The sequence below is a fragment of the Ammospiza caudacuta genome, chromosome 22 (genome assembly GCF_027887145.1).
Source record: "Ammospiza caudacuta isolate bAmmCau1 chromosome 22, bAmmCau1.pri, whole genome shotgun sequence".
NCBI classification, from domain to species: domain Eukaryota; kingdom Metazoa; phylum Chordata; class Aves; order Passeriformes; family Passerellidae; genus Ammospiza; species Ammospiza caudacuta.
Genome location: NC_080614.1, coordinates 7,452,711 through 7,479,076, shown reverse-complemented (window position 1 = coordinate 7,479,076; position 26,366 = coordinate 7,452,711). Strand labels below are relative to the sequence as shown.

At 48.7% G+C, this 26,366-nt stretch overlaps 1 protein-coding gene across 1 annotated transcript in view; it reads left to right on the top strand.

Moving 5' to 3' along the window:
• The window catches only part of PRDM16 (PR/SET domain 16), a 298,557-nt gene that overhangs the window by 228,478 nt on the left and 43,713 nt on the right, over positions 1–26,366 (top strand). Inside the window, exon 4 of the mRNA XM_058818722.1 lies at positions 20,686–20,820. Within this exon, the coding sequence (XP_058674705.1) occupies positions 20,686–20,820 (135 nt within the window). The remainder of the gene's footprint in view (positions 1–20,685; positions 20,821–26,366) is intronic.

Genomic DNA, 26,366 nt, shown 5'->3' with positions numbered 1-26,366 from the left:
TATTTTTAATTTCATTTCCAAGAAAAAGCAACCCTGTTGCTAGTTATGATTTCAATGAAAAATAGGAAAATAAAATCTGTGGGGGAGTTGTCTGCAAACTCACAGCAGAAGGCTTTTTTTAATTTGGATAAATAACTCTGTTTATGCTCTAAGTAACTGCATAAAGAGATTCTAACAAATTTTAGAGGTGGATTCATTCAGATATATTTAATTTGAAGGTGAAGATGATGAAGATCTCAAGCCTTGGTGGACTCAGTGCAGATGGGCTGGATGGGACAGGACAGGGCAGTGCTCATCCAGTAAAAAGGATGGGAATGAGGGGTAGTTGCACAGCCTGGCTGGAATTCCACTTATCTTTGGTTTATCCCAATAAAACCACGAATAAAGATAATTTTTGGACACCCAGAGTGGTGAGAGGCCGACAGGGCTCCCCAGGGAAGCACCAGGATGAAAATACAGGAGCAACAGGGTTTTAACCCATTTAAACTTTTCTCTATTACAGTGTCAGCACCAATTTCAGTTCAGAAGTTCTGTCCTTTTGCTGGTGCTGTTGACCAAGTTTAAGTTTGGGGTTGATTTGTGGGCAAATCTCACCTTGCAGAAGGTTCTTCCTGGCTGTGTATCCTACAAAGCATCACCACCTCAGAGGTGTTTTCTTCCTGCCAAACACCCAAACACAGCTTGGTTAGAGGTCAGAGTGGCTCTGGGGCTTTGATTTCAGTGTTTTGCTCAAGGGAGGCAGCTGGTTCCTGCCTTTGGTGCTGTGCAGGCCCGGGGCTGCTGGGGCAGCTTTGCCACATCAAACAGGTCCCAGCTCTGGAGCTGCAGATGAAGAATCCAATCAGAATTAGCAACTCTAAGAGTTTGTTAATTAGGAGGTTTGCTTTCATGACTACTTGGTCTGGGTAAACCTTCATGGGTTGGGCTCATACAAAGGTTTTAAACACCTTTATTGCCCTAATTTTCGGAGTTTATTAATCCTTTCTGCTCTTCCAAGCAGACATTTTTAGCTATCAATCACTTCTGACTGTGCTGATTGCTGTGGTGAGCAGAGCTGGACATGCCAAAGCAAACAGAGATTTCTACTGTATTGGAAGAGTCACAATTTCAATCATTCTCTCCAAAGTGTGCTCTCCACTCCCATTATCTCTGTTGTTGTTTCCAGTGGGGTCTGGGGAACACTTCACAAGCACATGTTTTCCCTCAGAGTTCCCAGAGGAGCAAAGCCAGTCTCAAGCATTCCTGCGGCAAAGAGTGGCACAAATTCCAGGGAAATGGGACATTCTCTGGCCCTTGGGGCTTTTCCCACATTCTCAATATTCTTGCAAACAGCCCATGAACCAGGTGATTGATTTGGGGATCGTACAGGATCAGATGAAATGGATGAACCCTTGGAAAAGAAAGCAAAACAGAAGTCACTTCTTCCAGACAAAATTGCCCTGGGAATGGCTGATGGTCGCAGGCTTTGGGGTTGCTGGGGCACACAATTGTGTGAATAATTTGTCACAGTGACAAGCTGCAGCCTGAGGGACAGGATGGAGCCCTGGGTCCTCCTGGATTGGGTCTGGAGCTCGTGTCCTCCTCTGGCCTTTCCTCCTTCATCCCTCACCATGGCCAGGCAGAGAACATGAGAATCCTGAGGTGATGTTCAAGTGCTCCGGGATTCCAACCCCTCATAGCTTTCCACATTTCCACATTCCATCTTTCCATTATTTTTTGTGACGCTTTCCACCTTTTATCCCACAAAATAATTTTCAAAACACTCAGAATGTCCAAATTCAGCTGATTCAGGCTCTCCTCTTCTTTTCAAATGTTGACAAAGCAGTGCCTCATCCTCAGGCCAAAACAGAAACATACTTGGATTGGATTTGCTGTTGGACTTGCTGCATAGAAGGCTGAAATCCCTCTGTGTAGAACATGGGGGGAGTTAAAGGATGTACATAAGTGTAAATACTGCAAACCTGAGCAATATTGGGTGCTGGAAAAAGTGGCTGCCCTTGGTGGGGCAGATTTTTGATCCCTTCATGAGCTTCATCCCCACAATGTCCCAATTTGGATTTTGGCCTCCCAAAGAAATCACACATGCACTGCTGACAAGACAGGAAAAAAACCCACAAAACGCCTAAAATGTTTAAAATGCAAATGAAGCTGGATTTCTGGAAAGTATTTGAGAGTCTACCAAGTTCCCTGAGTAGTTTTGTGGAGCTGTGACATTCAAAGGAACGTGGCAGAATGAGGCAGCTTCCCAGGAAAGGTATTGACTCACGAGCCTGAGATTTCCAGCTCTGTTTTCAAGTCAAGCAAAATATGAACAGGCATATTTTGGGTGTTTAAAGCAGAGCTCTAGAGCTTCTCCTGTCACCACTCCATCTGTGCTGGCTTTTCTTTTGATGTGTAAGTAAATACATGCCTATACTCCATGTATATATAAAATAATCGCCGCTGTCTGTCCTTTGCCATTTGTTTTGTTGTTTAACGATTGTGTTTGGGGTGGGAGCAGGGGAGGCAGGGTATGGGGGGAGCTGCAGCAGCCATAAAGTGGACAGAAAACAAGCTTCATCTTTGTAGCTCCAAAGAGTGCATTATGGATGTTTTTAATCTCTTTGACCTTGTGGCAGGGAAGGAGGGAAGTGGAGAAATTGTGACAAACACCAGCGCTTTAATGCCAGGTTTGTTACTGCCTGGAGTGCCCTAAGGGTTAATGTAACAGTTTTAAGTCCTTCAATCACACCCACCCCCAACTACAGAACACTTCCAAATAATCCCTTTATAATAGACCCTTTTCCACAGATTGTATCTAACCCATGCATTAATGGGGCCCATTGGTGTCAAGCGTTTCAACAAATCCAGGGCCAGCCCCGGCTCTGGGAGCCCCTCTTCCCCCACAGACCTTAATGATCTTTTGCCCCTCTGACTTGGCTCCCCTGCTGCAGGGACAAAATTAAACTACTGCGGATGGCAAAATAGTTATTTGCTGCCCAGGCAATTACATCCTTCCAAAAGTCTCCATCGCGGAAGGCCAGATGGACTTTATAGAAACCAGACCCAGTTTTAATTATCATAGTCCTGTCAGAAATGAGTGAAATTCTGAATGACCGCATGAAACGAACCAAAAGCCTTGCACATGGATTTTTTCCTCAATAAAATTTTATGGCTTCTTAAAGAAACAGCATTCATATATTTTATGGGGCCTAATCATTCACTAATGCCTATATTAGTGCACCTGTGGCACTCGGCCCCATGGAAATTACAGCACAGAGCTCAGCCCCCTTCTCTTGTGTTCTCTTGTGTTATTGCAAAGCCCTTGTCCAAAAGGCTCCAGGGATAAGCTGGGCTCATTTTCTTCTACTAAGAGTCGTTCTAATAAGGTAAAGAGATTTATGGACCTTTATCTGCTGAAATTTTGGTGTCACTGTGTGGGCAAGGCTTGTATGAATAAAATCACCCTTCCTAATATATTATTTTTTAAATGTATCCCTGGGCAGCACGTGCTGAAGGGATTGAATGTTGTGTTGGATTCCTCTGCTGATTCAGTGAGAGAAGGAATTTCCATTGAATATTTTCCCCCTCAAATAGCAGCACTTGCAGAGTAAGCGCTGAGAGCAGTTTGCAGCTAGTTCCAAAAGCCACTAGGCAACAACTTGGTGCTATCCATCTGCTCACTGCTGCACACAAACCCTTCCATTTCCAGTTCACATCCCACCCAGACCAGTGCAGGACCTCCAGTTGTTTGACTGGGTGTTTGTCTGACCTGTGTTTACAGACAGAAGCTCTGTGACCTTTGTTGGTTGTTGTCCCTCTTGCCTGTTAATGTCTCAGTGTCTGAGTTAGTGTCTCAGCGTCTGAACTGAATGTCTTTACACCCCATCCCTCAGTCTCCTCAAGGTGTGACAGCTCCAGTTATCCCAGTTTCAGGCCCTCATTCCCTTTTCTGTCTCATTCCCTGGGGAGCGCTGCCCCATCAGCTGCCATTCCAACACTTTCCATGTGAAAGTGCCTCCCTCTCCTGAGGGCTCCGGTCCTTTTGTGTCCCCCGACAGGACGTAATTCCACAGAGGAGTTTAAACCCTGCATTTAAGCATTTCCCTGTACTGGGGCCAGGTTATGACAGACCTCCTCCAGCACATCCTTTGTGCGCCGGACATGGGAGCTTCAGGTGAGCGTTTGTGTGCTGCCTTTTCCTCCTCTCCACATCCTTGCCAGCCTCTGGAGCTGCTGAGGTCATTGTCACCAGGTCTGGGGGCAAAGAGTGCTCTGCTGGGACATTCCCGGCTGCACGGGGCAGGATCCGGGGAGGTGCGACAGGGCAGGATGCGGGAAATGTGACAGGGAAGGGCAGGGCAGGTGTGACAAGGAAGGATGCGGGAAGGTGCGACAGGGAAGGGAAGGTGCGACAGAGAAAGGCAAGGCAGGATGTGAAGGGACGGTGACACCCAGCGAATTTTGACTTTCCTCCGGCTGGGAAAGTCAAAATTCGCTAATGAGGTCCCGTCCAGCGCCGTGCTGACAGCCCGGGACACGCTGGGTGTGTTTGTGCAGCGGCGCTGGAGTGAAGTCAGCCCCTCTCGCCGAAGCTTTCTCATTACTTCATGCACTTGGCAGCCGCTCACGGGCTGGACGAGAAATAAGAACTGATGTAGAAACATGGAAAAGAGCGTTTAGCATTTCCAAACATTCTTCCCGGCGAGATGGCAGGAGGGGAGGAGGAGGAGGAGGCGCTGCGCTGGCTCCGTGGTTTCTGCGCTGCGGCGCTATCAGATGTGGGCAGAGATGCCGGGGAGGAGGAGGAAGGCAGGGGGAGGATGAGAAGGAAAAGGGGGGAGGATGAAGAGTATAGCAGAGAGAAGGAGGAGGGAAAGGGAGGAGGAAGAAGAGGATGGCAGAGAGGATGAGGAAGGCAAGGGGGAGAGGAGGAGGGCAGGGAGTGGATGGGGAGAATAAGGGGGAAAAGGAGGAGGAGGACGGGGGAGGATGAGGAGGAAAAGGAGTGAGGATGAAGAGGACAGGGGGACCATGAGGAGAGCAGGAGGGAGAGGAGGAGGAAAATGGGCAGGATGAAGAGGGCAGGAGGAGGATGAAGGGGCAAAGATGAGGAGGACAAGGAAAAGGATGAGGAGTGCAAGGGAGGATGAAGAAGAAAAGAAGGAGGATGAGGAGGGCAAAGGGGAGGATGAGGAGGAAAAGGGGGAAGATGAGGAGGGGAAGGGGAGGATGAGGAGGAAAAGGGGGAGGATGAGGAGGACTGGGGGACATAAGGGCGACAAAGGGGAGGATTAAGAGGAAAAGGAGGAGGATGAGGAGGGCAGGGGAGGATGAGGAGGAAAAGGGGGAGGATGAGGAAGAAAGGGGAAGGATGAAGAGGGCAGGGAGAGGATGAGGACGGCAGGAGGAGGATGAGGAGGGCAGGGGGAGGATGAGGAGGGCAGGGGCTCCGTGGTCCCTCCCCACCAGGCGGCTCCGGGCTCAGCCCTGTCCTGGCGCTGCCCCGCAGATACAAAGTGTGCTTGTATTGAGTGTATCGGCTCCAAAAGGGGCTAGTAGTAAACTGAGAATATTTGGATAAACTCGCCGGCCCTCAGGACTAGAAAAGGACTTTTGTTCACCTAAAGAAAAAGGCTGTTCCATTTCCATAGGATGGCTGGATCCTGTCCAGTAAAAACTGAGCTTGAAGTATAAAAAATGATCAGGAGTGTCAAACGAAGGATCTTTTACTTGAGGTCAGATATTTATTTTTATTTATTAGCGTGTGAGATCTCCATCTCTGGCCGGGCTTTGGGGCTGAGGCAGCGTCTCTCTCTCGCAGGAGCATCGTCCCACAAAGAGCGCCTTGTGCCGGGGGCAGGGGCGCTCCGGGGCCCTCCCTGTGCTCTGGGTTTTCCTGCCCTGTTCTCTCCCTCCCTGGGATGGAAACAGGGTGAAATCCTTCCCTTCAGCCCCTTGCTCGGTGTCTGCTGTTGGACACGGTGTGAGGCCCAGGCTGGCACAGCCAGGTGTGTTTTGTGCACACCTGAGTGTCGCCAGCTGTGACGTTTGTTCCTCTGCAAAGCGGTTTGCCAACATTTCTGTGTCATTTACAGGCACCTCCCTGTGCTCTGGGTTTTTCTGCCCTGTTCTCTGCCTCCCTGGGATGGGCACAGGGTGAAACTCTTCCTTTCAGCCCCTCGTTTGGTGTCTGCTGTTGGACACGGTGTGAGGCCCAGGCTGGCACAGCCAGGTGTGTTTTGTGCACACCTGAGTGTCGCCAGCTGTGATGTCTGTTCCTCTGCAAAGCGGTTTGCCAACATTTCTGTGCCATTTACAGGCAAACTCATCTTTTGGCTCCTGAAAGGGGCAGGGAAAGCTCTGGCAGAGCCTCTGCTCCTGTTCACTCTTTCCCCAGTGCAGAGTGACTGTGCGGTGCTGGGTACCACAAGGCAGAATGGGACAGGGCACAGCATGGCTGCGCCTCTGCCTAATTTTGGGAAGTTAACACTGGCACAGGGGTGCACTCTAGGGCGGCAGAGGCAAATTTGTTAATCAGAGCAGAGGAAAAGTGAGTGAGAGAGCTGGAGTGGTCTGAACTCAGCCCCAGGTGCAGCCAATGGATATTTTAGTCAGGAACATTTTTTTATGTGATTCTCCAGCATGAAATGTCAGAGACATATTTGGTGCAAATATTTCCCTAGGATTTATTTTTATCTAATCACTTACGAAACTTTTGCTGACTCTAAAGACCAGATTTTCTCAGCACCCGTAAACCACGTTTTCCTTCCTTAATGAAACCATTTTTTCCTCCATGAGGTTTTGTTCACACTCTGACTACATCAATATAAATATATCTCTGCAGGGTAATTAATAAAAGCAGGCAGCTCCAGGGAGAAAGCAGATGTGTCATATCATCTTTGTGGACTCAGCTATTGCACAGTTCTTCCAAAAAAAAGTGAAGGATCACCCCCAATTAAAATGTTATGTGGTTTATGTATGTTCCTATTTAATTTGGTATAATTGAATTTATGTTCATCCTCAGAAAACTCCCAGGTCTGCCAGATACAGGCAGGAATAATTTACACCATGGATTGGTTTAAAAGCTGCAGGATTAGAGCACAAGAAACTGTTTGGGCAGCATTTCAAGGCTTGGGCAGTTGCTTCAACTTTTGTGTGAGTTTCTGTTGTGAAGGGAATGGAGACGATAATGTCCTCACCACGTTTGTTTGTTTTGGGTGCTTGAAGCACTGCTTAAAAATGTGATAATTTCTACTTAGCATTAAATTAATGCTTTTTAGTAGGGCTGAGAGGGTTTTAAGTCTTGTGTTCTATAATTGAGGATTTTAAACTTCAAAACAAGAAGAAATCTGTCAGAAAAAAAAAAAAGTGTTTCCATCTGTTAATGAGAAAGTCTTTGAGATCATTATCAGGTGAACCTTTTAAATACCTCAAGTCTGATTTTTTTCCCAAGAGTATTTGGGTTTAAGAGACAAAACCATCCTCACATTTGTTGTAACTGAGAGTTGACTGAGAAAATAATACTAGATTGGTTTGGTTTGGAAGAGACCTTAAAGATCAGAGTGCCCCCGAAAGGAGGAGGGTTCCCTTTTCCTGCCCAGGGAATCCTGATGTATAAAGGAAATATTTGTCATCCTCAGCTCCACCTTTGGGTGGAAGTCTGGCTTTCTGAGAGGTGAGAAATCAGCTCCAAAGGCAGATGCTATTTTATATTTTGTCTTTCTCATCTGGCTTCAAAACAGCCTAACTTAAAAGGAGCAGAGGTTTTCTCCTGCCAGGTCAGGATGTGGATCAGGGAGGGCAGGGAGCTGCTGGGTGCTGGGCACAGGTGTCCATGGAAGATAAGGAATTCTGAGTGGAGGTTATCAGCATCTCCCTAACTCAAACCTGCCCTGCTGGGGCAGTGTGAGCAGTCTGCAGTGTCAGATCAGCTTTGTTTTGAGCCCTGTTGTCAGAGAACCAGATGTGCAGGCATTGCCTCACTAAAACAACCTGAGCAGAGGCATCGGGGTGCCCCTCACTCCACAGCTCTCCTGTGGCTCCATCTCGACACCACCACCCTGCTCAGCTGTCTTTTGACCCAGAGACGGGATCAGATCTGAGCTGGAGATTTTGAAATGTTGTTTCTCAGCACATTCAAAGGGCAGATTTATCATCAGCATCAATTCCCTGGGATGGATCATTTCATAAGTAGGTGAATTGGCTCAGGGTAAAGTTCACTCCAGTGGCACTTGGGACTGTGCAGTTTTACCCTTGTACTTCCTTATGGCTGAGATTTCAGCTCTTTTGGCGATGTCAGACAAGATACTGCTTTGCTTTCAGCTGTAGAGGGGGGCAGAGCTGCAGGGAGAAATTGTTTAATCAATTCCTTCTTGTCATAATCTGGAAAGAAAGAACAAGGTTTGGCTTGAAGGTCTGTGAACCTCTCATGGATGTCTCATCAACCAACCAGCAGAAAATTATTGGTTCAGAGATTTTGGTGGAAAATGAGCACCCTAGAATTTCTTTACAAGTGTGACTCACGGTGTTGGAGGGGGAAATAACCACATTCACAGCATAAATCTGAGGGCAGAACACTTTGCACATTTTCTTTGTGTATCTGTGAGTGAGATTGTTGCTAAACCCACAGGCAGCTGTCGGGCTGGTGCGGGGGGGACTCCCCTTCTGTAAAAGTCTTTCATATCTTTAGGTGAGAACTGACTCCAAAACCTTCTTTTCTCACCGTGTAGAAGCAAACTTGAGGCAAAATGTCCACCCTGGTGTCCCCAATTCTGACTTCAGTGATGCTCACATTGAAGACACTGCGTGTAATGGTCACACATTGAAAAATTTATTGCTCAAGATTTAGATCATGTGAATAATCTTCAAGTCCCCTGGGAGGCAGACCAGTCCTAAAAGAGATTTTCTGGGAGCAGATTTTTCCTGGAAGTGCCCTGAAGATCTACTCCTCTGGCCTCACTCCCACTCTTCAGCCAATATCCAAAGGCAAAAGGTTTGAGACAAGCCTGGATGCTTTAAAAACCCACAGCAGAGAGGAAATTTTAACTGTGGAACAGCTCATCATCCCAGATCCTTGCTGTCCTTCCAGCAGCCAAGACAAGGGGAGAAGGTGGTGGTTGATGCTCTGAGCCTTGGGTTGTGCCCTGCCAACGCTGAGCACCCCCAAATTCCCTCACAGCCTTTCCTTTGTGCTGGGAAGGCCTCTCGGTCTCAATTTTGGTGACAGCACACACTGAGCACCCCCAAATTCCCTGACAGCAATGGTCAGCCCTTCTTTTATGCTGGGAGGACCTCTTGCTCTCACTTTTAGTGAGGGCACACCTTGAGCACCCCCAAATTCCCTCACAGCCCTTCCTTCATGCTGTGAAGGCCTCTTGCTCTCAATTTTGGTGAGAGCAAACCCTGAGCACCCCCAAATTCCCTCAAAGCCCTTCCTTTATGCTGAGAAGGCCTCTCACTCTCAATTTTGATGAGAGCCCACACTGAGCACCCCCAAATTCCCTCACAGCCCTTCCTTCATGCTGGGAAGGCCTCTTGCCCTCAATTTTGGTGAGAGCAAACCCTGAGCACCTCCAAATTCCCTCACAGCAATGGCCAGCCCTTTTTTTGTCCTGGGGAGGCCTCTCGCTCTCATTTTTAGTGAGGGCATACCCTGAGCATCCCCAAATTCCCTTTTTCTTTTGTGCTGAGAAAACCTCTTGCTCTCATTTTTGATAAGAGTACACCCTGAGCACCCCCAAACACCCTCACAGCCCTTCTGTCATGCTGGGAAAGCCTCTTGCTGTCACTTTTGGTGACATTGCTAAGGTGAACCAGCCCTCGTGCAGGATGTAGGGCCGTGGTGGGGCTCTGGCCCACAGGCCTCGTTTAGCACCTTCTCTGGGCCATGTTTTCAGTAAATATCGCTCTAAGGAGATCACACATCTCAGCTCTCTGCGGGGTGGGCAGCACCTCGTGAGAGAAAATCTCCCCCCAGGGTTGCTTTGTTTCCTGAGCTCCTCAAAGAACGGGCTGCTGGTTTTTGAAGGTTTTGAACCTCGAATATCCTCTGGTTCTCTTTCTCAGTGCCAACCCAGCTCAAACTCATCTATTTCACACCTTCTGAAGGGCAGGAGAGCAGCTGCTGCTGATAACAAAGATTAGGAGGACTTGGCTTCCCCGTCCCTCTTGGGGGGGTTTCCTGTGTCAGGGGCACAGCTGTGCTCGTGGGGGAAGGCACAGCCTTGCTTGGGCTGCATTTTGGTGGGTTTTTTTTTCCTTTTTTTCTTTTTTTCTAGTTTTTTTTTTTTTTTTTTTTGGTTGGTTGGTTGGTTGGTTTTGGGGGGTTTGTTTTTTGTTCGGTTTTTTTGTTGGTTTTTGTTTTTCCTCTGTTCTGAAAGTGTCAGATCATAGTTAAACCTTGGGAATACGTAGCCTTTGGGCCTGTAAATACAACGCTTTTTGAGGGGGGGTTGGGGTTTTTTGGGGGGTTTAGGGGTTTTTTGTTTGTTTTTTGGTTTTGTTTTTGTTTTCTTTGTAAATCTCTGTTCTGAAAGTGTGAGGTCATGGTTAAACTTTGGAAATATGCAGCCTTTGGGCCTGTAAATTCAAGGGGGTTTTGTTGTTGTTTTGGGGGATATTTTTTTGTTTGTTTTTCTCTTTGTTTTTTGTTTTGGTTTTCATTTTGGTTTTGGTTTTATTTATTTTTTTTTGTAAATCTCTGTTCTGAAAGTGTCAGGTCATGGTTAAACCTTGGGAATACGAAGCCTTTGGACCTGTAAATTCAAGACTTTTAAAGCCAATGGGAGGAGAGGTGCCCACGTGTACCTGGATTGCTGGGTTGTTGTTATCCATGCTGATGGGGAAAATAAGCAGGATAATCATCCCCTATTAACCTCCTAAACTTAGTGCTAGAAGAGTGTGATACCTGTGTGTCTCGGGGCTTGCCTTGCCCCTCTGAACCACACCTCTGGCAGGTTTTTGATGGTGATTCCCTTCTTTCCATGGTTGTGTGGTGGCAGCAGTTTAAGCAGCACCTAAAGCAGGGTACAGAAGCTCTGGGAGAGGACAGAAGTGAGACCAACACAGTGGTTGTCATTGCATGGGTGCAACTGGCACCAGTCACACATGGAATAAAAGTCCACATCCTTTCCAGCCTCTCCAGACATTCAACACTTTGAAGTGAAGTTCCCTTCACTCCTGATTCCCTGTAGTTTTCAATCCTAGCAGAAAATTTGATTTGTGCTGTGCCGAGGTGTCCAAACATGGCCCAACCACCAGAAGCAGGCTGCAGGGTAACTCCAGGTATCAAGCTTTAAGAATAGCACTCTTAGAAGTTTTCAGGAGTGAAACACTCAGATGTGTCCATCAAATACACCCCAGGGCAGGGCCTTCCTTGTCTGTGTCCCTGAACTTGGGCCATATAGCCCAAAATCTGTTAATTAATTGAAAATGGGTGCTATGGGTCCTTTCTAAGCCCCTCAGCTCTCTGAGTTCATACATCCTCAACAATAAGCGTTGTTGGATTACAATCCTGTGTAATTCCAGAGCCTCTGCAGGGGGAGGCAGTGGATCTGCCAGGGCTCTTGGGTGACAGTCTGGATTCTTCTCTAGGAAGGGGCTCAGAAGGGACCATAAGACAATATCATTTCATGGGGTCTTCTCCTGCTGGCACCACCAGTGGCCATTGCCAGGCTGATGTTTTGGAGCTGATACCAGCACCAGGAATGGGCAGCTGAAGGCTCTGCTACTTTTTTGGCCGGAGTGTGAAATGCAGCAGATGGGTTTGGCACCAAGTGCTGCCCATAAATCACCCTGGAGAGGCCTCCACACTCGTGGTGTTCCACAGCTCCATTCCCAAAATGTTACTAAAACCAAGCTGGAGTAACAAAACATTGTTTAAAGCCAGCAGCAGCTCCCTCTCTCTGTCCTGATCCAGTGGATCACCTCAAGAAGCTGATCAGAATTTATTTTTAAGGTTGGCTGTGTTTGCCTTACAGCATAAGAACCTTTTGGGTCTGGATAAGGGAAGCAGCTGTGCCTCAGTGCTGAGAGGACTCTTGGACAAATTACCATGAGAAAATGTTCCCATCTTCATACAATAAAGTTCTGTTCAGCTTCTGTGCCCACTCCCTTCTGCCAGGAGAGCTGCCCTGCTCTTCGTCCCCCCGGGCTGATTGGCACCCGGTCATTAGGGAGCCGTTTTAGCCCACATCTTCCTTTGGAAATAGCAGCAGAGAAATCAGACCCTAAAGCCTTTTGGATCGCCACAAAAGCTCTGGGATACAAGTGATTTTTGTCTGGTTTAACCCCTTGGAGCAGCCCTGGGAGCTCAGCACTGCTGCACCTCCTGCTGCTGCTCCCTCTCCCCAAAGCAGTGAAATGTCCTGAGACTCCAAATCCTCCCCTGCCTGTGGTAGCCTCTGTCTTTTTTATCAGAGGAAGATTTCTCCCAAGTTCCCATTTTTTCTCATCTATGTAGAACTTTACAATTACAATTCTTTAGGAACAAGCCAAAATGCTCTAGGACACAAAAATGGCATGTCCTGAACTCTTTCGGCATGGAGGAAAACTTCAAAGTTTTTGTGTGTGTATATTACAAAGAACTGGAAATCCCTTCCTTGCCTCGTGTGTACAATATCTGAGGCAGCCCTGGGATCTGATTCGAGCACAGTTTTTTTATGGTTTACTGTTTAATTTAAATCGGTGTGGTATGAATTACGTTAGTGCTGAAAAATGAGCTTTTGTTGAGATAAATGCCTGCCATCAGCTTGGAAGTTGTCTTCTGTTTTGACATCTTTACTCGGTGTTTTTCTGCGTGGTGATGAGACCTTGCTGTGCAAGGGGAGCTGATTGCCCTCAGAGAGGAGAAAAAGTGGGGAGAGAAACGAGGGGGTGGGATTGGGTTCCTGCATCAACAGGAATCAGCATTGGCAGCACCTTCTGTGGCATCCTGGCTCATTCAGGGTGTCTTGTGGGCAGCAAAACTGCATCTCCAAGATGGGAATAGAAGGAATTATAGGTAGAGGGGAGGGAAAGCAGAGCCAGGGTGGATTTTTCTCGAGATTTCTTGATTTCTCCTCTTTGCCCCATGGCTCTGTCATGTATCCATGGTGTCTCTTTGGTGTGGAGATTTAATGGGTATAAATGTAAATTTAATGTAAATGGTGCCCTGTATGATTCTTTGTGCTGTTGGTTCTTCCTGAGGCTTTGTGTGTAGGGTCAGGCCTGATGTTCCTTCAGCTGGAGCAAATCTACAGTGCCTGAAAGACACAGCAGTGCCACTGCAGCTTTTTCCAGGCCTTTTTATCCTGATGCAGAGCAGACACTTGGGAAATACTCACTGTGCTGGTGCACAAGAGAAGAGCAGTTAATAGTGGGCAGCCCTTCAAAAGGCTCTGCTGGATTCAAACACTCTCCAGAAACCCAGCCTTGCTTCCCAAGTTCGTGTGAGCCATCCAGGCTCCTCTGCTTGGAAGCTGGACAGGGACTTTTGGGAGAAAGCAGCCTTTTTTCATGTGATTCCTCGTGTGCTTTAGATGTGGTGGGGGAAAAAGAATGAGAAGGTTATTTCTTGTGACAGAAATAAATCCCAGGACCAGCCTTCCCTGGGATGGTTTTGCTCCAGACCCTTCGTGAAGCCAGAGGATGCAGCAGCCCAGCAGCAGCTCAGAAATGCACACACCAGTGGAAAATTCCCACTCCAGATGTGTGGCTTGGGTGGGAGTGGAAGCTCAAATCCATCCAGACTTTTAAAAACCTGAATTGGTCTCTGTCTCATCAGCAACAGCAGCTCTCTGCCCACCTCGAGCCCCCTCTGGGCTCTGCAGTGTCACCAAACTCAACCCTGTCAGCAAAAGTCAGCAATGTCACCAGGCTTGGCAATGTCACCAAACTCAACCCTGTCACCAAAATCAGCAATCTGTCACCAAAATCAGCAATGTCACCAGGCTTGGCAGTGTCACCAAACTCAACCCTGTCACCAAAGTCAGCAGTGTCACCAAGCTTGGCAGTGTCACCTGGCTCCACAGTGTCAACCAAACTCAACTCAACCCTGTCACCAAAGTCAGCAATATCACCAAGCTTGGCAGTGTCACCAAACTCAACCCTGTCACCAAAGACAGCAATGTCACCAGGCTTGCCAGTGTCACCGGGCTCCACAGTGTCATTGGGCTCAGCAGCCTCTGCCTGGCATCACCAATCCCACTGTCCCTGTGCAATCCAGCTGGGTTTCCTCACATTCCTGGTTCTCCCAGCTCTTGGCTGAGTTTGGAAGAAGCAGAAACATGCTAGTTTGAAGGAGGAGAACCATAAAGATTTGTTTTGCTCCCCTCTGAGCATTCAGAGTGTTTGGATTCACTGGGGTTTTGTTACAGAGCTGGTGGGTTCTGTGCTGTACTGCTGGAAACCCACGGGGAGGTTTGTGGGCTGCTGGTTCCTCAAACTCTGCCCAAACTCTGCAGTGGCTTCAGACCAGCTGAGCATCAATGATTTTTTTCATTTGATTGTCCAAGGCTCTGCAGAGGGGATGGGACAGGGGTGGTGAGGAGAATTTCTGAGGACAGGATCCTGCTGACAGAGCCAGAACTGGGCTCTGTGATCCTGCAGCCCTTAGAGCTTGCACTGCCCATGTCCCAGGGGGTCACACTGAGGATGGAGGTGCAACCACCACACAGAGAGCTCTGTAGCCTCTTCCCTCTTCATCTGCTGGGTTTGGAGCTGGGAGCTCCTGTCAGGACCTTCCATTTACTGTACATCACTCAAAGTAGCTCTCCCCGAGAACACTCCGAGCTTTTCCTGTGGCCCTGAGAAGACAAGTTGGGTTTGGCTCAGCTGCTCTCCCCAGTGCTGTGACCTGTTTTTGTCTGACACGTTTCTCATTAACTCTTTGTCAAATCACCAGGAAGCCTGCTTAATTGCAGGCAGAGTGCTGAATTTATGAGTTCATCTAGGCTCCGTGTCTACACATTGACAGAGGTGTTTCTCTGGATGAAGTCTTTTTCTCTTCATTTCGTGGCAAGAATGGACTTTCTGTTTCAGTTACTTCTGAAAGTCATAAATTGCAGCAGTCCCTCCCTTCCCTTTATTTAAAAGAAACACAACAAAACTTCATGGCAACAGTTTATTGCTCTAAATCAGCTCGTGGGTCATTAAAGCAAAAAAAGGGAGGGGGGAAAAAAAAAAGGAAAAAAATCTCCAACTCCTGCCAAATAAAATGCGCCCATCAGCCAAGCTGTCAGAGGCAGATTCTGCGACCATGGGATGAGAAGGTTTATTACACTCTGGGCTTCTGGGGAGGGATGTTATAGCAACAGGACGCTGGGTCAGTGATGGCAAACTCCTGGTTGCTCCGTTTCTCCATGCACACTAGGAATCCATTAAGCCAACTGACGACAGATCCGCAGGCATTCCAGCCCCCCGGCACACCTCTGCCGGGGCCAAACCTTGGACTCTGCCCATTAAAATGTGAAAGAAACAACCCAACAGAGAGCCCACAAATTAGAGGGGCAGGAAACCTCAAATGATGTGCAAAAAAAATTGTAAACGTTCAAGAGGATTTTTCCATAACTTCTGCCCCCATAACTCAGCATTTCTGATGTTAATAAATTACGGAGCGGAGCCTCTGCGAGATCAAGGAGCTTTTTGGATCCAAACCCCGAGCACTGCTCGGCAGACAGCAGATGAAGCTGCAAAGTGAGCCCTGGAACATGACAACAATTTCCTTTTGGCCGGCTGGGGATGGATCTGAAGCACAGGCACAGCCGGAGCGCTGGCTCTGCGTCCCAAATCCGCGTCTCTGCAGAGGGCCAGTGAAAGCCCTGTAATCCCAGGGAACGTGAAGGTGCATTTGTTTGGAGGGGATAGACTGGAGAGGAGGAGGCTGGGGGACTTCAGAGCGAGCAGAGCTCTGTGAAAACTCCTCCAGACAAAATCATGGCACTGTTGCTGGCAGGGAAGGGAAGGGGAATTGGGAATTCTTAGATGAGCTGTTGGATTTGAAGACAAAAGCGCTGGGAGGTGCCGTGGGTTAATAAATAAAGACTGAACTCACCATCTGCAGCAGAAGGAGAAAAGATGAACTGAAGTTTTGGCGTGTTCAGTGATGAAAAAAGGAGCGGGGAGAAATCCATGCTGGGGTGGGAGGGATGAAATGGAAGAGCGGCCAGAGGAAGTGCTCTCACAATAATTAACTTTCTGAGCGTGGCTGCAGGCTGCAGGCCAGACAAAAGTCTGCTTTTCCAGCACATCTCCAGGGCAGGGGCTGTCCCAGACTGCTGGGGTTTAACATGGGGACAAAGAAAAAGGGACAAATCTGGTTCCTGCAGGGAGCCCAGCTCCGTGGGGCAGGGATGCTCAGAGCCAAAGGCATTAAAGAGGTGAAATGCATTTCCCAAAATTGACTGGAATAGCAGCACATGCTGGTTATGGACTTGCAAAACCAGCACCAATTACTAATTATAAATTGATTTTATTTTGTTTTCTCCTCTCCAGTCTCTTCCCACCTTTTTTCACCTCTCCTTTCCCTCTGACAACTTCTTTTAATGTCTAAGAGACGTCTCCACTGATACAGAGCACAGGCAGAAATTCCATGTCAGCTCCACGAAGTCAGAGTCCTGCTAATAATTACACTGCATTTTCAGATTGTTTTTCTTTTTCCTGTGGCATCTCTGGGTTTTTTTGCTGTTGGTGCTAAATATCTGATATCAACCTTTACCTGCCCAGGAAAACAGGTGTGGATGGCTTGGAGATTAAAGCTGCTGCTGAGTCCTGGATAGGGAGGGACTTCATTCTGGTTTTAACTGTGAATAAACAGATTTAATAGAGCTGGAGATGCCTGTTGGGGTAAGAGCATCCCCGGGTGGGTGGCTGTGGGGAGCTGAGCCTTCCAGGAGTGGGATGAATCTGGAATCTTTAATTTGCCCAATACCAAAACTTTTTGCCTCTATTTTCCTTCTTGTCATTGAGCATGGGGTATCCCTTGGTTCTTCAAAAGAACACAGAGAAACCAATGCTCTATGAGCATCCCAGGAGCATTTTCAAACTGGATTTTTTTTTTTAATTTATTTTTTTTTACTTACTGACAAAGACTTGTAAACAGTTGGTTTGCAGAATTTCGCCAGAGGAAATTTCTGATTTCCTTCTGGTCTGAACTGGAAGAAGATGTGGTAAAAGGTTTCAGTTTGTTTTTTCTCAGGTTGGGGGTGGTGGTGGGGGGAAAGAGATACTTAAAATATTGTTCTGTGTGTGAACATTTGACAGAAGAAAGAACAGATACTGCAGATAGTGCTGGGTGACTGCTGCAGTGTTGTTAAGCTGTGAAATAACTTTGATAGCGACCATCGGCGAGCGTGTGAACCTGATCTTTAATTAGAGGTGTTGGCCACAGAGGGCTGAGCTGGCCCAGGGGCTGCCCTGGCTCTGGAACTGGTCCTGCAGCACTCTAAACCAGCTGATCACCCCATTTATTCCATTTTTTGAGTGTCCTGGTGGGTGCCAGCACAGGGATTCATGCTACTCCTGGAAGGCTCATCCTCACCCAGGGATGCTCTTACCCCAACAGGCATCTCCAGCTCTATTAACTATCTTTATTCATAGCTAAAACCAGAATTAAATCCCTCCCTATCCAGGACTCAGAAGCAGTTTTAATCCCAAAACCATCCCTCTTTTCCTGGGCAGGTAAAATTTGACATCAGATGAGGGATGGTTGGGTGCTGTCCCCATTTTGAGCCATGGTGCCAGGAGCTGCCCTGGCTCTGGAACTGATTCTGCAGCATTCTAAACCAGCTGATCACCCCATTTTTTAATTTTTTAGAGGGTCCTGGTTGATACCAGCAGAGGGATGAGGGGTGGCTGGGAGCTGTCCCCATTTTGCCCTTTGGCCCGTGGTGCCAGCCTCTGTTTGTGGAGGGCAGCGAGGGTGTGTGAGAACAGCAGCTCAGGTTCTCAGGCTCTCCCAGCACCTCTTTCTCTCTCGTTTTGATCTGTCAGATTTCACACCCCCAGCTTGGGTTTTAGTGCCCCCACGCAGATAAAACCACAGAGTTTCAGGTGACTTCGGGCTACGGCAGAACCTCCTCCAGAGGCACAGCTGGTGAGCAGGACCCTGCAAAATGAATTTGAGCTGAATTTTGGGCATTTCTCCTGTCATAGTTGAGGTGTAGACAATAAAAAAAAAAAAAAATTTCTGAAACTTCAAAACCGTTTTTATTATAGCATGCATGCTTTTTATACATTCTTAAAAACTCTAAGTTTACACTTTACTCATTGGTCATGAGAGACAAATTGCTTGGTTTCTCTTATCTTTCTTTCTTTCTGGAACCTAGAATAGACCCTTGCAGGTTTCTCTTATTTATCTTCCTTTCCGGAACCTAGAATGGACACTTGCAGGTTTCTCTTATTTATTTCTTTCTTTCTGGAACCTAGAATAGGCAGCTGCAGATTTCTATTATTTATCCTTCTTTCTTTCTTGGTTTTTATGTCAATGACCTTGGTAGAAAATTCTTTCAGGGGTAAGGATGGATCCTCTTATCAAATTTCTCTCTGGCTCACAGAAGTCCCTGTGGAACCTCTTCCACATTCTCTGAGCTCTCTGCCCAGGGCAGGGGGTTGGAACTAAATGATCTTTAAGGTCCCTTCCATGCTCAGTGGCCCCTAAATGTCCTCTCAAACAATTCTAGAAGATGAAAGGGACCATCTGTAAGATACAGCTGTGAAATTAAAGATCTTATTTTATTTGTGTGCCCTGGATTTGCCATCTTGTGTTCCCAGGGCCACTGGATGTCACCAATTGCTGGCACTGGGAGATTTGTGGGCTGCTGGTTCCTCAAACCACTACAAACTCTGCCCAAACTCTTCAGTGCCTTCAGACCAGCTGAGCATTAATGATTTGTTTCATTTGGTTTTCCAAACAGTTTCCCTGAGAGCTGCTGTCACTTGGTGTCTGGGTGTCTCCACTTGAGGGGCTGGATTGGCTGGGCTGCTCAATTTGGGGCCAAAAAATTCAAGAGAAACTCTTTCACCAACATTAGGCAGCCTCTGTGTCTCTGCAGCTCCCCGAGATAAAACAGAAATTATTGCTATTTTAGCTTGAGTAAACTCAGTAATGGTTCAGCCACATTAAGAATGGGTTTTATTGATGTTTTTTGGTTGGTTGATTGGAGGTTTTTGGGTTTTGTTGGCTATTTATTTTTTTTTAATAAAATTTCCAAACACAGAATTGTATTCCTATGCCATCAACACCCACCTCAGACCTTTGATGCTGCCAGGACATGATCAAGTGTTTCTAGAAAGTTCCAGGGTCCAGCTAGGGATGAGTGAATGACCGTGAGTGTTCCCAGGCAGGGGATTGAAGGAACTGAGCACAGCCAGGATTTTTCTCCCACCAGATCTATCCCAGTGCAGCATTTCAGTGACTCCTAGTGCCATGCTCTGATTAGGAAGGAAGAAGCCCAGCACTGATGGTGGGATTTTCCCTCACCCATTTTCAGCCAAGGAGCTGGAGAAGGAAGGGTTGGTGGTGGGGATGAGACCAAGAAATGTCAGTGCAGGGAGCTGAGAGCCTGACCTCGACCTGTCCCCTTTGTTGCTGTCATTGCTGGGCTTTAATTTTTCCTCTCCTTTGATTTCCCACCTTTGTTCTTTTTTTTTTTCCTTCCTTGTGTCTTGAAATAGATGGGAAAATAAAATCGTATCCCACGAGATTCTGAGAGAATTAATTGCTGGTAAAAGCATGTTAAGAGCTTTTGATGACTGAAGTAATTTGCACTGACACAGGGGCTGGTTGGGGCAGAGGGAAATGTGAATCTCAGGGAAAAAAAGGAGTTTCTGGAGCAGGGAGGCCCATTTAGGAGCAGAGCAGAACCTTGCTATGCTGGGACCCGGAGGGCTTCTCCTTGTTTTCAGGGTGTGCTGTGTCATTTTTAAAATGTGCTTTTTTTTGAGTGGATTACAAACTGGATTATCCCAAATGTTGTTCTGGAGTGCTGAGCATCTCCTCTGGTTCTCTCACCAAATTCCACTGCCTTAAGAGAGGAAAAATCTCTTCCTGCCAAACCAGTGACTTTCTTTGGACTGCAACTGTTTAATTAACTATTTTATTTATTTTTTCCCCCCACACCTGGACTTTAAACATGTGAGAGGTTTTATTTTGAAGGATTCCTCTTTTTCACAGCAGCCAAAATTGCATCTCACCTTCAGCCACAGAGATGTGGCCAGTGAATTTCTCAGGCTGCACTCAGATAAATGAAAGTAGCGCATTGGGTAAAGGGACTTTTAAAATAGAACCTCACAGCTCTGTGACCTGGTTTGAGAGTTTATTGAAAGGTTTGCAATTAAAAATTATCCTGCATGAAAGGATGAAACAGATGATGTGAAGAATGAGCAGTTAAGGATCTTGTCATTAAAATTAGTGCAATTTGGAGGAGTTTGATTACTTGAGCTGTGGTATCAGAGCTGTTTTCCAGAATATTTGGACTCCTGAACCTTTTACTCATGAACTACTCTGATCAGTGTCCTTGGAGGTTCTGCCAGCCATCACCTTCAGATAATGCCTGAGAGCTGATTTTATCCTTGTCATAATTCTCTTTATCAATTACATCCATCCCCTACCTTTCTCCTTGCTATTTCTAGTTTGGAGTTGTGCTCTGCAAACCCTTTTCCTCCCTCTGTCCCCTCCGAGGCTGCCATGTGTGCCCAGCTGACGCCTCTCCTCTCATTCTCCCGCAGATTCCCGATGCCCTGGGCACTGAGAAGTTCTGTGGTGATGCCAGCCAGGGCGGGGCTGGGAACTGGCTGAAGTACATCCGAGTGTGCTGCTCCTGTGATGAGCAGAACCTGGCTGTGTGCCACATCAACGAGCAGGTAACCATCCATCCATCCATCCATCCATCCATCCATCCATCCATCCTCCATCCATCCATCCATGCAACCATCCATCCATCCATCCATCCATCCATCATCCATCCATCCATCCATCCATCCACCCATCCATCCATCCATCCATCCATCCTCCATCCATCCATCCATCCATCCATGGATCCATCCATCCATCCATCCGTCCATCCATCCATCATCCATCCATCCATCCATCCACCCATCCATCCATCCATCCATCCATCCTCCATCCATCCATCCATCCATCCATGGATCCATCCATCCATCCATCCGTCCATCCATCCATCATCCATCCATCCATCCATCATCCATCCATCCATCATCCATCCATCCATCCATCATCCATCCGTCCATCCATCCATCCACCCATCCATCCATCCATCCATCCTCCATCCATCCATCCATGCAACCATCCATCCATCCATCCATCCACCCATCCATCCATCCATCCATCCATCCATCATCCATCCATCCATCCATCCATCCATCCTCCATCCATCCATCCATCCATCCATGGATCCATCCATCCTTCCATCCGTCCATCCATCCATCATCCATCCATCCATCCATCCATCCATCCATCATCCATCCATCCATCCATCCATCCATGGATCCATCCATCCATCCATCCGTCCATCCATCCATCATCCATCCATCCATCCATCCATCCATCCATCATCCATCCATCCATCCATCCATCCACCCATCCATCCATCCATCCATCCTCCATCCATCCATCCATCCATCCATGGATCCATCCATCCATCCATCCATCCGTCCATCCATCCATCCATCATCCATCCATCCATCCATCCATCCATCCACCCATCCATCCATCCATCATCCATCCATCCATCATCCATCCATCCATCCATCCATCCATCCATCATCCATCCATCCATCCATCCATCCATCCATCCACCCACCCACCCACCCAGGGCTCATGGATCAACCCAGGCTGTTACAGAATTCCTCTGCCTTATTTCTACTTTCCCTTTTTGCTTGTTTATTTATTCAGTTTTTTATTTGTTTGGGTTGTTAGTTTGTTTTTTGGGGTGTTGGGTTTCTTGATGTTTTGGTTGGTTGGTTGTTTTCTTTCCTATTATTTTTCCTTTCATTTTATTTTTTCTTTCTTCAACACGTCGTGCCCAGAATAATTTTGATAAAATATCAAGAAAAGGAATATTCTCAGTACCACCAAACCCTACTTATCCTGTTAACTATTTAGTGTCAAACAAAGCTGGTAATTTGGAGAGCTGCCCATGCTGTGGTGGGAAGCACGAAATGATCAAGTGTGGAACTTTTCTATAAACAAACAGAATTGATTTGTGAATGTAAATCTTCTGCTGGATTAGTAAATTTGAGCTTTTTCAGTGCATGAAAAATAAAAAAGGCTTTGATGAGCCCAGACCATCAGTACCATGACTGAAAGATGAAGTTAATTACCATAATGAAATGTTTGATGAAATTAATGTGACTCCAGCAGAATCCAACTTTTCCCTGATCATTAAAGGAGCCTGTCCTATTTTCTGGAAGGGCTGCAGGAGATGTTTTGAAATAAAAGGAGCTACTTTATTCTGAGAACAAATAGGGGAGGAAAATGAGCTAAAGGGTGAGACCAGGGCAGTGTCAGCCCTTGGCAGGGGCATTCTGAAGGATTTTGCCCTGTAAAATTTGTGACTATCTCTGAACTTTAAGGACCTTTTAAACCACAGCTGGTGTTTTAGTGCTGGTTTGGGTTGCCTGCTGCACATCTTAATAGCTATTTTATTTTATTTTATTTTATTTTATTTTATTTTATTTTGATTTAATATTATTTAATTTTATTTTATTATTTTATTTTATTTTTATTGTTTTATTTTATTTCTTTTTATTTTATTTCTTTGCAAATTTACCTTATTTTATCTTATTTTTTCTCTTAGCTTGGCCCATCCCAACTCCTGTTTTTCCAAGTCAGTCCTGAGCTCTGGGCTCACTCCTTGGCTGCCTTTTGGGTTTTTTTCAGGCACTTTTCCCCTTAAGTTCACTGTGGTTTTGTCCTGGGAAAAGCCTTTTTTGTAGAACAAGCAGGGAGGAGCACTGAAGTGCAAATGAAAAAGATAATGAAGCAAAGGAAAATTTTGGACAATTTTTATTTTGCAGTGGAATCCCCAGAAATGAGCTCCCCAGGCTGGGTGGAGCAGGGGCCTCAGCACTGCTCTCACCTGTGCACAGGTGTGTGTGTCCTGTGTCAGCCTGGTGCTGCTTGAGGGGTTTCCATCTGGGATTTTGGAGCTGAACAGACCCAGGGAGATCCCAGATTGGGGTTTCCACCTGGGATTTTGGAGCTGAACAGACCCAGGGAGATCCCAGATTGGGGTTTCCACCTGGGATTTTGGAGCGTAACAGACCCAGGAAGATCCCAGATCGGGGTTTCCACCTGGGATTTTGGAGCTGAACAGGTCCGGGGAGATCCCAGATCGGGGTTTCCACCTGGGATTTTGGAGCGTAACAGACCCGGGGAGATCCCAGATCGGGGTTTCCACCTGGGATTTTGGAGCTGAACAGACCCAGGGAGATCCCAGATCGGGGTTTCCATCTGGGATTTTGGAGCTGAACAGACCCAGGGAGATCCCAGATCGGGGTTTCCACCTGGGATTTTGGAGCTGAACAGGTCCGGGGAGATCCCAGATCGGGGTTTCCATCTGGGATTTTGGAGTTGAACAGACCCAGGGAGATCCCAGATCGGGGTTTCCACCTGGGATTTTGGAGCTGAACAGACCCAGGGAGATCCCAGACTGGGGTTTCCACCTGGGATTTTGGAGCTGAACAGGTCTGGGGAGATCCCAGATCGGGGTTTCCACCTGGGATTTTGGAGCTGAACAGGTCTGGGGAGATCCCAGATCGGGGTTTCCACCTGGGATTTTGGAGCTGAACAGACCCAGGGAGATCCCAGATCCTGCTCACAGCACCAGCTCCCATTTTAGAACTCCCAGCTGGATGGTTACAGATGTGCCTGCTCTGAGAGAACTGTTTGCAAAGCAGTGGAACCCGGGGGTGGAATCACAGCAGGATCCTGGCAGCACAGGGATGGGTGATAAAATACCCAGGGGTATTTTATCAGCAGTGGGATTTCATTTCCCATGCCAAATCTTTGTGCTTGTGACCATCCCTGCTTTGAGTTCCCAGCGAGGGCAGTGCTGGGGGGCAGAGCTTGGGTGAGTTTGGAGCTCAGTGAGTTTGCAGTGGGGCTGTGGGAAGGTGTCAGCCCGGCAGGGAGGGAGGGAGGCACGGCCGGGGAGGACCGGGATGCACCGCAGCTCCCGAAAAGGGCTGGGCAGAGTGCTCGGTAAGGGATGCACCGGAGCTCCCGGTTAGAGCTGTATCGAGAGCTCAGTGAGGGCTGTAACACCGGTAAGGGCTGTGTCACAGCACTCGGTTAGGGCTGTACCGGGTGCTCGGTTAGGGATGCACCGGAGCTCCCAGTAAAGGCTGCACCGGGTTTTTAAAACTCTCTCTTTACCGGGAGCCCGGTTTTAAAAGCTTTCCTTTACCGGGAGTTTTTTCTCAGTTAGGGCTGTATCCCCGGTAAGGGCTGTGTCAGAGCACTCGGTAAGAGCTGTATCAGAGCTCCCGGTTAGGGCTGTACCGAGAGCTCGTTAAGGGCTGTACCCCCGGTAATGACCGCGTTCCAGCACTCGGTACCGGAGTTCGCCGCAAGTGCCGCCCCGCAGCCCCCCGTTCATGGGGACGGCTGTGCCTCCGTCTGCCCCGGCCTTGGAGCTGCTGCACAGACACGGCCCCGCTGCCCTTCTTCCCTTCTTCCCTTCCCTCCCCTCCCGTTCCCTCCTCTTCCCTTCCCTGCCCTCCCCCGGATCGGCCCGGCCGCCGGCACCGGAGGAGCGCAGCGGCCGCGGGACAGGAGCGAGCAGGTCAGGGGAGCCCGGCCTGGCACCGGCCCGGCCCGGCCCGGCCCGGCCCGCTCCGTGCGCACTGCCCGGCACCGGCCCCGAGGCACCGGCGGGGATCCCGCGGCGGCGGCGGGGCTGGCGGCGGGCGGCGTCTGCCACCTGCTGGGGCGGGCAGGGGCCGCGCTCCGGGCCCCGATCCCCATCCCGATCCCAATCCCGATCCCAATCCCTATCTCCCTATCCCGATCCCGATCCCCATCCCAATCCCTATCCCGATCCCCGTCTCCATTCCAATCCCGATCCCAATCCCCATCCCGATCCCCATTCCAATCCCAATCCCCATCTCCATTCCAATCCCGATCCCAATCGCCATCCCCATCACAATCCCCATCTCCATCCCAATCCTCATCCCGATCCCAGTCCCCATCTCAGCCCTGGTCCTGGCCCCATTCCGCTCCCGGTCCCACCGGCAACTTTTCCCCGGTGTGTCCCGAGGAGAGGGGAGAGCCCCGGTACGGCCGCCGAGAGCCCTCGCCCTTTTCCGCCGGAGCGGGATCGGGAGGCGCCGGGCAGCGGCGGGGGCGGCGGAGCGAGTTAATTATCCCGCGGGATGGGGATCGCAATTATCCCGAGGGATGGGGATCCTAATTATCCCACGGGATGGAGAACGGCTCCGTTCGTGGAACTGCGGGCGCTCCTGCGGAACCGGGACCGGGAACCGCTGCGGGGACCAGGGCGGATCGCGGCCCGCCGTCCGTCCTGGTGCTCGGTGGAACGCGGGCGGATCGGTCGGGTGTTTCCTGACCGCGGTGTGGAAAGTTCTGAGCGGCAACCGCGCCCCACGGTCCGCGCCGCACCGCGTGGTGGCTCTGGGAGCGGTGTCCCTTGTCCCTGAAACTCTGGGAGCGATGTCCCTTGTCCCTGAATTTCTGGGAGGGATGTACTCTGTCCCTGCAGCTCTGGCAGCGGTGTCCCCTGTCCCTGAATTTCTGGGAGCGATGTCCCGTGTCCCTACAGCTCTGGGAGGGATGTCCACATTCTCTGTAGCTCTGGGAGCGATGTCCCCTGTCTGAAATTCTGGGAGCGATGTCCCATGTCCCTAAAATTCTGGGAGGGATGTTCCCTGTCCCTGTCGCTCTGGGAAGGATGTCCCGTGTCCCTGAAACTCTGGGAGCGATGTCCTGCGTCCCCGAAATTCTGGAAGGGATGTACTCTGTCCTTGTATCTGTGGGATGGGTTTCTCCTGTCCCTACAGCTCTGAGGGCGGTGTCTCCTGTCCCGGCAGCTCTGAGAGAGGTGTTTCGTGCCCCTGCCGGTCTGGGAGGGTTTCCCCTGTCCCTGGAGCTCTGGGAGCGATGTCCTCTGTCCCTGCAGCTCTGGGATGGGTTTTCCGTGTCCCTGCAGCTCTGTGAAGGATGTCCCCTGTCCCTACACCTCTGTGAAGGATGTCCCCTGTCCCTACAGCTCTGGGAGTGGTGTCCCCTGTCCCTGCAGCTCTGCTAGCGATGTCCCGTGTCCCTGCATCTCTAGCAGCGGTGTCCCCTGTCCCTGCAGCTCTGAGAGCAATGTCCCTGTCCCTGCAGCCGCCTGTCCCTGCCATCCCATCCCTGTCCCTGCCATCCC